The sequence below is a fragment of the Hydractinia symbiolongicarpus genome, chromosome 1 (assembly GCF_029227915.1).
Source record: "Hydractinia symbiolongicarpus strain clone_291-10 chromosome 1, HSymV2.1, whole genome shotgun sequence".
Lineage (NCBI taxonomy): Eukaryota > Metazoa > Cnidaria > Hydrozoa > Anthoathecata > Hydractiniidae > Hydractinia > Hydractinia symbiolongicarpus.
In genome coordinates, this window is record NC_079875.1 from 5,133,780 (window position 1) to 5,146,124 (window position 12,345).

At 37.6% G+C, this 12,345-nt stretch overlaps 1 protein-coding gene across 1 annotated transcript; it reads right to left on the reverse strand.

Annotated features, from left to right (window-relative positions):
- Positions 1-10,002: 10,002 nt before the first annotated feature.
- On the reverse strand, positions 10,003-11,944 carry LOC130633137 (uncharacterized). Its single transcript, XM_057444530.1, has 6 exons — positions 11,846-11,944; positions 11,477-11,560; positions 11,108-11,345; positions 10,773-11,012; positions 10,387-10,626; positions 10,003-10,297 (listed from the first exon to the last, which is right to left on the reverse strand). Exons 3-6 carry the CDS (start codon positions 11,118-11,120, stop codon positions 10,155-10,157), a joined length of 636 nt encoding a protein of 211 aa, XP_057300513.1. The 5' UTR covers positions 11,121-11,345; positions 11,477-11,560; positions 11,846-11,944; the 3' UTR covers positions 10,003-10,154.
- Positions 11,945-12,345: the final 401 nt, after the last annotated feature.

Below are 12,345 nucleotides of genomic sequence, written 5' to 3' on the forward strand. Positions count from 1 at the left end.
CAGTTTTGAATTTCGCAGATTGTTGTGCTCTTTGAAAAAATAATGAGTAGTAGTAGGGAAGGCTTATTACAGTTCTTTTGTAATATCGCGGTCAAACAAATTTTGCTTGTGACATCACAGCTTCTATCTCCACAAAATCCGCTGATCATCAACGCATGCGCAGTAATACCAACATGAAGGGGAAACTCCATACCAACATCCTGCCAAATCTTCGACCATATAAAATACCTACCTAAAGATAAGACAAAAAAAGCTACATGGAGGAGACTAAAAATGCCCAAAATGTAGACAATTTTTATATACGGACAATTTAAGGATCAAGTATGATGTACAGCTGACAAAAATGTGCATGAAATGCTTTAATGTTCAACAAGCTGCTGCCTTAGCAAAACGTCGGAGAAAATATCGTAATGGCATAGTGTGTCCCTGTTGTAAAGAACTTAAATTTGACTTTGAGTATAGAATAATCGAAAAAAAAGGCCGAGATTTAGCACAAATTGAATCGAGTGCCTTGATTTTATACAAGCTGATCCCTTAACAAAACGTCAGAAAAAATATGGTAATGGTAAGCTGTGTCCCTATTGTAAGGAATTAAATTTGATTTTGAGTATATGATAATAGACAAAAAAAACAAAATTTAGTACAAATTGCATCGAGTGCTTAATCAAGAACGCAAGCAAGGCAGAGTTAAACCGACAAAATTATTTAGACTGGTTATATCGTGGCATGCCATATACAGGGTAAGAAACAAATCTTTTAGGGGAAAACCCTACCCAAAACTCAGCAACCTTCGGCACCACTTCAAAAAATTATGTATATAAGAAAAGAGATGAGCTGGTTTAGGAATGCAATTAGCAAACTATATATCACCGTGTCGGCACCAGTAGCAGCAACTCGCGACACTCTTGCCGACCGACTACAGAGTGTGCGGGATACCGTTGCTTTCTGCTACAACAAGGCAAAGAAACAATTTTCAGGAGGGACAACGCTTCACGATGAGGTCGAACAGGAAGCAAGAGAAGACTACACGGAGGACATCCAGGGACGGTATGTTGGAAGATGGAAAAAGAGTCAAAAATGGCGATTCAAAAACCATTTAAATAGCTCTCTAACAAACACAATTGTGGAAAAATTGAACACCACATAAAAATGCACGTTAAGGTTGTGTACAGTTTCAGCTCTGATATTTACAAGGGTGGAGGTGGTGTGTCTGACTACCACAAAATTAAGGGCTCCATGTCGCTGTCGAGTATAGCGGAAATCGAAGCGTTCATTGAAGAATGCGAGATGAAGCGTTTCGATCTGGAGGATGGCGACTTTTTTGGACTAAGCATACGAGGGGAAAATTGTCTATTATCACGTTCAAATCAAGGTGATAAATACACGTGAACCTCTCCTAGGCTGTGGCTCTCTCTCAGATTGGTTGCGAAAGAAGAGGTGCATCTACGCCATAGATGGGAAAATAGAACGAACGGACAACTTATGCTTTTGGAGGTGCTTAGCTGTAAGAGAGAAGGCACAATGGCGACTCGTCTATGGTCAAAAGCAGTACAAAAAGGGTTTAAATGGCATCAATCTTGGTATGCTGGACGGGCACTGCTTTTACATCAAAGATGTAGACGTGCTGACCCAACACTGGCAATGCAAGGTGTGCGGCCAAGTTTGTAACGAGGTTTGGAATCTCACGCGGCATAAGAGGAACGAATGCAAGGGCGTCAAGCCGACGATTATCTGCAAATGGGGAAGGTCAAACGTATACCGAGAGGAGGGGATAAGGTCTTTTACGATAAGGGTTTTAGCTACGATGCCTCAAAAGGGATCGAATACATGTCAAATCAAACTGAAATGCCAATTCATCATGGGCGATGTGGACATGGAGGAGGACGCGTTATCCGGGATTTTAAGAAGGAGTGGAAAGTGGACGGCTATGAACCTATCACAAAGACCGTCTATGAATACCACGATTGTAAGTGGCACGGATGTCCCTGTCAGCCCAAGAGAACCAAAGCGGACAAGACTAGTTATAGTGCAACCCTGTCTAAGGAAAAAATGATATTTGAAAAAGGGTACAGCCTTATCACAGCCTGGGAATGTGAAAAACCAACCAAAATCAAGAGGTACTTTCAGAAAGAATTCAAACCCTACCCCCACTATATTGTATTTGACTTTGAAGCTCTCCTATCACCTTTAAATTACCACCAAACATCTTATCTAACATACCTTTTGAGACATGTTCCCGTCAGTGTTGGTATTGCCGATAGTCGGAGATCCAACGTTTATTGAACACGAGGATCCCAAGGTTTTGGTGAAACAGTTTGTAGAGCAGCTGGAAAAGAGGCACGCCCTCATTGTGAAGGAAGTTGAGAGAATGTACCCCAAACTCGATGATTTTGACATGCTTTCCAAGAACCAGTAGTTGTGGAATGAGTGGTTAAACCAAGTAGCTGTAATCATGTTTAACAGCGGCAAATTGGACCATGTCGCGCCTGTCGCGCACGAGGACTTTTATAGCCGTCTAAGTGGGAAAAACACGCTATCTCGCGAAGAGTGCGAAAAATCCGTGCTAAGCTTTACAGACGAAGCTGCGTCACCATGATGGACAGGTTGTGTGAGTACAACCTGGCCGATGTGGAACCTTTCATTGAAGAAATGGACAAGACGAGGCTGCAGTATTACGAAGATGAGATAGATATTTTAAAGGACGCGGTAAGTATTTCGGGGTTATCAATGCGCTACGTACGTACGAACAAGGATCTACGGTTGAACCACAAGTTAGAGCTATACGCCCCGAGGGGGGCCATGCAGGCACAGGTGTAAAGACTCTTGATATAGCAAGACTTGTAAGAATTGTAAAGAGGTACAGAAGGCATGTGAAAAATGTACAAAGAACGAGGCCTACGAACTTTTGCGGACGGGTATGCTGGGTGGTCCCGTGATCGTATTCTGTAGATACCACGAAGGAGGCGTGACTGATATCAGATCTCACGTGTACAAGGAACCCCACAAGTGCAATACCATTTTGGGGTACAAAGCAAACATGCTCTACCCAAGTACCCTGATGCAAGACTTTCCTTGTGGGAAGGAGCAGCTGATCAAGGTGGCTATACCGACATCAAAAAGCAATATCGAGCTACAGGCGCCAAGTGTGCGAGATGGCTCGTTGTTTGGGTTTGCGCAGATCGATATCGGGGTACTCGAAGATCTGTATGACAAATTCAGCGAAATTTCCCCACTGTTTGTCGTGAACGAAATATCTGACGATCAAATCCCTAAGCGCATGCACGAGTACTTGAAAAGGCGCCAAGTGTGCGAGATGGCTCGTTGTTTGGGTTTGCGCAGATCGATATCGGGGTACTCGAAGATCTGTATGACAAATTCAGCGAAATTTCCCCACTGTTTGTCGTGAACGAAATATCTGACGATCAAATCCCTGAGCGCATGCACGAGTACTTGAGAAGTACGGGGCACAAGCGTGTTCCAGGTACACGCAAGCTTCTGAGGTTTTCAAAAGCTGAAAAGATATTGTTGTATACACCCTTACTGAAATGGTACCTTGACCATGGGGTGAAAGTGACTGCTTTATACCGGTTTCTCAAGTACACCTTGGATGGTTTGCTAAGGAGATTGCCGATGCATGACGACAAGCTGATAAAGACCCCGACAAACGTATTGCGGGGGATACAGCCAAGTTGAAAGGCAACTTGGTCTACAGCAAAATAATTGAGGACCTAACACACATGCCAATACAACCTATACGATGGATGGAAAGGAGGTTGATGCAGCCCTCCGAAGCCCATACCTCGGGGACCTTATAGAGATTGGAGATGCGTATGAGGTTAGAAGGGCAGACACAAGTGTACTATCGATAGGGCTTAAAACTGTGGTATCGCAGTGTATCAACTACCCAAACTTCGTATGTTGGAATTCTATTGCGATTTTCTGGACAGATCCGTGGATCGGTAAGATTTCGACTACATCTAGATGGGCACTGACAAAGCCTGTTTTGCCATCTCTGTGGGATAAATACTCGAGTCGAACAGGAGGGCTATTCAAAGCGAAATTCATCGGGTTTCAATTGATTGCCCTGACGGCAAAGTGCTACTTTGTGGAATGATAATATAGTGCAAAATTCTTCTCCAAGGGCATGCCAAAGAAGCAAAACACCGTGACATAGGACAGGTACCTGAGAACGCCAAAGGGTGGTCTAAACAAGGCCAAAAACGTAGGTTTCCGGGTGCACAACCAGGGTATGGTTACGTATGAACAGAATAAACTTGGTATCTCGGCGTTTTATGACAAAAGAGTTGTACATGACGACGGGATACCTCTGGCGTCTTTGTATTTTTAACGTGTCCAATTTATGTTATTAACCATCAAAGTTGATAAAATAAAATAATGCCTTAAGAAAAAGACTGAGAGCGATTCTTTTGCTTTGGCAACTGTAGTCACAGGTGGAGTTGAATTAAACCAATGGAAGTGAAAGTGTTCCATATCAGCCAGGGATAAGATCCAAGATTGAAATTTAGTGTTTGCTAAAGTTGGTTAAACTATTTATTCTCAAAAAGAAAAGCGTGGTTACAGAAGCATTTTAAGGTTCTTTGCATTTTATCTTTTTTTAAAATTTCATAAGTTGTATTAAAAGGCAAGTCGTCTTAAACGGTTCTGCTTATTTCATTCATAAACGCACATGCAGCAGTAATCATTTTAATTGTCAGGCAGCCATATTCAGTCTACGGCCACTATCATGAGCACCAGTATTGGTAATGAATTAATATCAGTAATATTGGAAATAATTACCGATACCTTTCGTATCAATAATAGATTGATATTGATAATACCAATACAATCATAAGAGAAGTATCGATAACATTATTAGCACTACCGATACTTGCTAAAAATGTAATGATACTTGTAATTTTTGATTACCAATACTATCGTTATTTCTTTTGTTTTATTATCAATACTACCGATAAAATAATTACCTATATTATAGGTTGTTACCGTTTTCCCCAAAACCGTCACTATCTGTATTCTCTGCAAAAAGCCACAAGATATAATGGGTTTTAATGACGTTTTTAGGCTGTACATAATTTAATGTACAAGTGGTGCAGTGTCTAATGTAGTACTCCACTATCCCTCTTGGAATTTTGCTATAAGCTCTGTTTATCTGAAATTTAATGTAATAATATATATCACTAATGAACATGTATCTTTGGTGCATCATTTTCCCATAAATAGGATATCCTACCAATTAGACGACTGGATCGATAATTATATAAGATGTTAGAAATACATATTAAATTTTCGCATGTATATACGTACACGTACATTAAATTTATATTATATAAGAATTAATAAAAAATGATCTTTTAGATGAAAAAGTATATCAACGAGACCAAGGGTAGGTTAACTCATTATCGCATAATTTTTTTCTTTGTATGCGACGAAGAATGCCTGGTTGTATTACTTTATGATCTTTAAAGTAACTAACAATAGTGTTGTAGGTACATTCTGTAATTATGCTAGAACTTTTAGTGTTTACTTCTTCTCCTAACCACTCATCGAAGTCATCATGGGGAGGTTTCACATTTCTACTTACACATGTTTTTCCAAAATACTGCAAAAAATGAAAGAATGTACCCTGCTAGACTAATTTTATTTTGCAAAATCATGGGCCAGATGACAAAGTAGGTAGCTGTATTTAAATAACAAACCATATCTTAATACTAAACCATACGAATAAATCTCCCATAAACTAAACCATAAATTAATTTTTTCTTTTCATTTTTTCAAAATGGATGTGAATTCTGGTATATATACTAGGTTTTCCATTTGCTGCGCTAAAGGAATAAACCTCGCCATGAACCCGAAGAGCTTGTCTGGCAGTTTGTTTCGATCGCTTAAAATACGACCGGTAGTGGAGCAAACACTGCATATTTTGCCGTGTTGAACACCGGCCAGCTCCAGTGCCAGGCTATTTCGTCTCGCCGTCCCGTTATAAGAAAGTCACAAAGTGCCTGGAGGTCAAGGTTGGGTTACATCTACAGCGCGTTAAAGGAGTTTTGTGTTTAATTCGATTGTTTATCGAACTGTTTATACATCAGCGGTACTTATTCAGCATACGTTAATATTATTCAGAGATAAACGCTCTACTGAAGATTTTCCACCAAAAGCAAAAAGAAATTACACATTTAAAAGATAAATCACTGCTTTTACTTCCACTATTTTTATTTCATTTTAAACTTATTTACTTTAACAAACTTCATTGAGGTGTGACATAACCGAGCTTTCTTATTTTTTTGAAATAATAACCACCTCGCGCATAATTTTTCATTAATTAAAAAGAATTATCAAGATAACAAATTCTCTCTGAACTTTCACAATTGTCCAACACTTCAGACCGCTTTAATACACTTAGTTCTCGGTCGCTTTCCGTTAAAATACGGCAGCGTACCGGGTACGAAATTGAATTTGAAACGTTCAAATCTGGTGAAACACCAACATCTGGTAAATGGCAAGAGAAATGCGTGTAATCCAAGCTGAGAAACGAACAAGAATTTAAAAACAGCACCTTGCGCACATTCGAATGTTCGCGACAGCATTGAAAAGTTGCATGTCGTTTTCAATAAGGAACAATGCAGATATCTTAAATGTAAAAAGCAAATCTACTTGCCGATTCTTATCAAAAGAATTGTTTTCAAAAAGAGAGATTTTACTTGTTTAATCATTTCTTTTCAAAAGCAAGTTTGAAAAGAAAATATCTTTATTTTTCACACAGGCATCTGTACAAAATGTTTTTCCCCTTATGATTCCCAGTTCGAGAGGAGAGAGGACATGGACTTGCTCATTTTCTAATATGTGCATGATGATAAACATGTACTTTTCACGAAAATATATGTATTTTATACCGATCGCTATTTTCCTAAGCTTAACAACAAAAAAATATTTACTATATTTATTAAACCATATTCTGCATGTCCTCCATAATTCAGATCTATTCGAGCCTGTCATTCCCCGCTCGCAATAACAATTCACTCTTCCTTTGCGCGAAATAGTTACACCGTTGATGTCTGAATACTGTGCTTTCTTTGCAACACAGGCGTTAATACACCCTTCCACAGTTTTCTTATACCCCATATGAATTTCAAGACCACCAGTACCATCTCCTTGTATGAACTTGCATGGCGCGTCTAAAATATGAATGATGAAGGCAGGGCGCATAGTAAATTAAGAATTAGAATGCGATGCAGGCCGAGGTAACAGTAAAAAGGTTTTATATACCTGGAAGGGACATAAAGCACGTTTTCCATTTGGAGTTTCCATTTGTATCAGTCATGCCTATTTCACAATAGCATTTAAATTTATCAGCGGTTTTGCTAGGAATCGTAACACCGTTTATTTTTGGGTTCTTCCATCTCATTACTGCACACGCATCGGTGCATGCCGAGGCTGTTCTCTTGTGGCCAATGTAAACCTCTGTTCCACCCGATCCATCACCGGTGATAAAATTGCAAGATAATTCTAAATGAATGATAATGATTTAGAAAAGCGATGCATTTACGGCAAACACACTGAAACCGTTGTTACTAGTTCAAACAAACAAAATACTAAAGGAAATATTCAGAATTTGGCTTAAATTGAATAATTAAATCCAAAATTTACTTGGTGGAGATATAAGACACGTTTTCCATCTGGAGTTTCCGTTTGTAGCAGTCATGCCTATTTCACAATAGCACTTGAATCTATCAGCAGTTTTGCTAGGAATCGTTACTCCGTTTATCTTCGTGTTCGTCGATCTCATTGCTGCACATGCACTGATACATGCTGAGGCTGTTCTCTTGTAGCCAATATAAACCTCCGTTCCACCCGATCCATCACCAATGATAAAATTGCATGAAAATTCTAATGAATTAATAACAATGCACGTAAGTTCTTTAAATAACCCGACTAAAATAGTGATACAAAGTTTGAAATAATTTAATAATAACCTAATTTACCTGGAAGCTGCATAAGTCTGCCATCTCGTATTTTTATTTGTTCCTGTCATCCCTATTTCACAGTAACATTTTACCATGTTGCCAGTTTTCTTACTGGGAATTGTGACTCCGTTTATTTTAGGATATTGCCATCTCTTTTCTGTACACGCCTTTATGCAATGCGAAATTGTTCTCTTGTATCCAATTAATATTTCCGTTCCACCTGATCCATCGCCAGGAATAAAATTGCAACGAAATTCTGAAAAAATAAAAGCATTTAAGAAATAATACAACATATGCGCTAGAAATGAGCTAAATTAATCCTTGAAAGAAACGGACTTCAACAAGAATATATATAAACCATAACCCATAAAATGTAAATCTTACCTTTAGCTTTAACTTTGGTGACAGTTATTAGCAAAAGGAACCAGAGCAACTGCATGTTTCCTCTCTTGAATTGAGTAGACGTGGCTAGGTAGATAACGTTTTACTTAAATCGGCGTAGATATTATTTTCTACATAAACTGTACAACAGTTTCTTAGATAAATATGAATGCGGATATTTTCAAGCTTCGAGATAAAATAAATTTAGAACAAAAATTTTCCTAAACATTACATTATCAATTCACTATGGAAATAATTCTTATGTCAACATCAGTAAACATTCCAATCCATCATGCCAAAATGAAATTAAATCGCTTGAGTAATGTTTGGTAGAAAACTTTCTGATTTCAGTAGAAATAAAACTGGCCTTACGTGATTTTGTCAGCTTTTACTTTTTCTTTAAGTTGAATTTGATTTGAATCAACGTGGTGCAAACTTATATAGCGTTTATAACTTCACATCACTCACGCATGACTTGAACCAAAGTAGTGCTGAGGGAATTAATTTAATAAATTCTGCTAAATAATCGCTCTAGTTTTTTGTCTGTAACAACGAACTGAGCGTTGCTTTTCACTGGTTAACAATTAACTCCGCGCTCGTGTGTCTACTTTTCATTCATAAGTGATTGTGTAGCATGCTCATCAATTCCATCTACTTCTCCCCATGTGTACCCTCAAAAGTTTCTTGCAATGTAAGAAAAACCTTGGGTTAGTTATGTTTCTCGTTTTGGTTTGAAATAATTTAGTTTGACAAACTTTTGCTGGGCAAGATATTGCAAATAACACGAGTTTTGGCTTTCTTTCGGGTTACCTTTCCAGCAAAACCTTTAAAAGTGACCATTCGCGAAAATTGTTGCCTTCCCCAGAGCGATGTTAACTTTTGTTGTGTTTAGTTTTCATTATCTTTGTTCTATAAATGGACTGCAAATTGCATTTTAATTAAACGTTAAGTGCAAAAAATTTCCCGAATAAGAAAATAAATTACAAAGTGTTACAAAGTGTGACATAAAAAGGATTAAAATTTTGAATTGAAGAGCAAATTTCCCCGCACGGAAAGAATCGAATAAAAAACTTTAGTAACGGTCAATTCCTAAATGATTAACGAATCATACTAAGGAATTTTGTAGCACACCATTGTATAGAGAATCAAATATGAAAGATAATAAAACGATCTTTTTGGCTTTTTTACACAATACCAGGCAGTCAGAAAGGCTTATCCCATATCGTTGGAACTTTTCCATTAAAATAAAGCAGCGTACCGGGTACGAAATTGAATTTGAAACGTTCAAATCTGGTGAAACACCAACATCTGGTAAATGGCAAGAGAAATGCGTGTAATCCAAGCTGAGAAACGAACAAGAACTTAAAAGCAGCACCTTGCACACATTCGAATATTGCGACAGCATTGAAAAGTTTGAACACGTTGAAGATTTGTTTCGCCTGCATGGCGTTTTCATTAAGGAACAATGCAGACATCTTAAATGTAGAAAGCAAATCTGCGTGCCTATTCTTATCAAAAGAATTCTTTATTTTTCACACAGGCATCTGTACAAAATATTGTTTCCCTTATGCTTCCCAGTTCGAGAGGAGAGAGGACATGGACTTGCTTATTTTCTGATAAACGCATGATGATAAACATGTACTTTTCACGAAAATATATGTATTTTATACTGCACTATTTTTCTGAGCTTAACAACAAAAAATATTTACTATCTTTATTAAACTATATTCTGCATGTCTTCCATAATTTAGATCTATTCGAGCCTGTCATTCCCCTCTCGCAATAACAATTCACTCATCCTTTAGTCACACCGTTGATGTCTGAATACTGTGCTTTCTTTGCAACACAGGCGTTAATACACCCTTCCACAGTCTTATACCCCATGTGAATTTCCAGACCACCAGTACCATCTCCATTTATGAACTTGCACGGCGCGTCTAAAATATGAATAATAAAACAGGGCGCGTAGTAAATTAAGAATCAGAATGTGATGCAGGCGAGGTAACAGTACAAAGGTTTTATTTACCTGGAAGGGACATAAAGCACGTTTTCCATTTGGAGTTTCCGTTTGTATCAGTCATACCTATTTCACAATAGCATTTAAATTTATCAGCCGTTTTGCTAGGAATTGTAACACCGTTTATCTTCGGGTTCTTCGATCTCTTTACTGCACACGCATTGATGCATGCTGAGGCTGTTCTCTTGTAGCCAATGTAAACCTCTGTTCCACCCGATCCATCACCGGTGATAAAATTGCAAGATAATTCTAAATAAATTAAGTGATAATGATTTAGGAAAGCGATGCATTTACGGCAAACACACTGAAACCGTTGTTACTAGTTCAAACAAACAAAATACTAAAGGAAGTATTTAGAATTTGGCTTAAATTGAATAATTAAATTCAAAATTTACTTGGTGGAGATATAAGACACGTTTTCCATTTGGAGTTTCCGTTTGTAGCAGTCATGCCTATTTCACAATAGCACTTGAATCTATCAGCAGTTTTGCTAGGAATCGTTACTCCGTTTATCTTCGTGTTCGTCGATCTCATTGCTGCACATGCACTGATACATGCTGAGGCTGTTCTCTTGTAGCCAATATAAACCTCCGTTCCACCCGATCCATCACCAATGATAAAATTGCATGAAAATTCTAATGAATTAATAACAATGCACGTAAGTTCTTTAAATAACCCGACTAAAATAGTGATACAAAGTTTGAAATAATTTAATAATAACCTAATTTACCTGGAAGCTGCATAAGTCTGCCATCTCGTATTTTTATTTGTTCCTGTCATCCCTATTTCACAGTAACATTTTACCATGTTGCCAGTTTTCTTACTGGGAATTGTGACTCCGTTTATTTTAGGATATTGCCATCTCTTTTCTGTACACGCCTTTATGCAATGCGAAATTGTTCTCTTGTATCCAATTAATATTTCCGTTCCACCTGATCCATCGCCAGGAATAAAATTGCAACGAAATTCTGAAAAAATAAAAGCATTTAAGAAATAATACAACATATGCGCTAGAAATGAGCTAAACTAATCCTTGAAAGAAACGGACTTCAACAAGAATATATATAAACCATCATAACCCATAAAATGTAAATCTTACCTTTAGCTTTAACTTTGGTGACAGTTATTAGCAAAAGCAACCAGAGCAACTGCATGTTTCCTCTCTTGAATTGAGTAGACGTGGCTAGGTAGATAACGTTTTACTTAAATCGGCGTAGATATTATTTTCTACATAAACTGTACAACAGTTTCTTAGATAAATATGAATGCGGATATTTTCAAGCTTCGAGATAAAATAAATTTAGAACAAAAATTTTCCTAAACATTACATTATCAATTCACTATGGAAATAATTCTTATGTCAACATCAGTAAACATTCCAATCCATCATGCCAAAATGAAATTAAATCGCTTGAGTAATGTTTGGTAGAAAACTTTCTGATTTCAGTAGAAATAAAACTGGCCTTACGTGATTTTGTCAGCTTTTACTTTTTCTTTAAGTTGAATTTGATTTGAATCAACGTGGTGCAAACTTATATAGCGTTTATAACTTCACATCACTCACGCATGACTTGAACCAAAGTAGTGCTGAGGGAATTAATTTAATAAATTCTGCTAAATAATCGCTCTAGTTTTTTGTCTGTAACAACGAACTGAGCGTTGCTTTTCACTGGTTAACAATTAACTCCGCGCTCGTGTGTCTACTTTTCATTCATAAGTGATTGTGTAGCATGCTCATCAATTCCATCTACTTCTCCCCATGTGTACCCTCAAAAGTTTCTTGCAATGTAAGAAAAACCTTGGGTTAGTTATGTTTCTCGTTTTGGTTTGAAATAATTTAGTTTGACAAACTTTTGCTGGGCAAGCTTTTGCAAATAACACGAGTTTTGGCTTTCTTTCGGGTTACCTTTCCAGCAAAACCTTTAAAAGTGACCATTCGCGAAAATTGTTGCCTTCCCCAGAGCGATG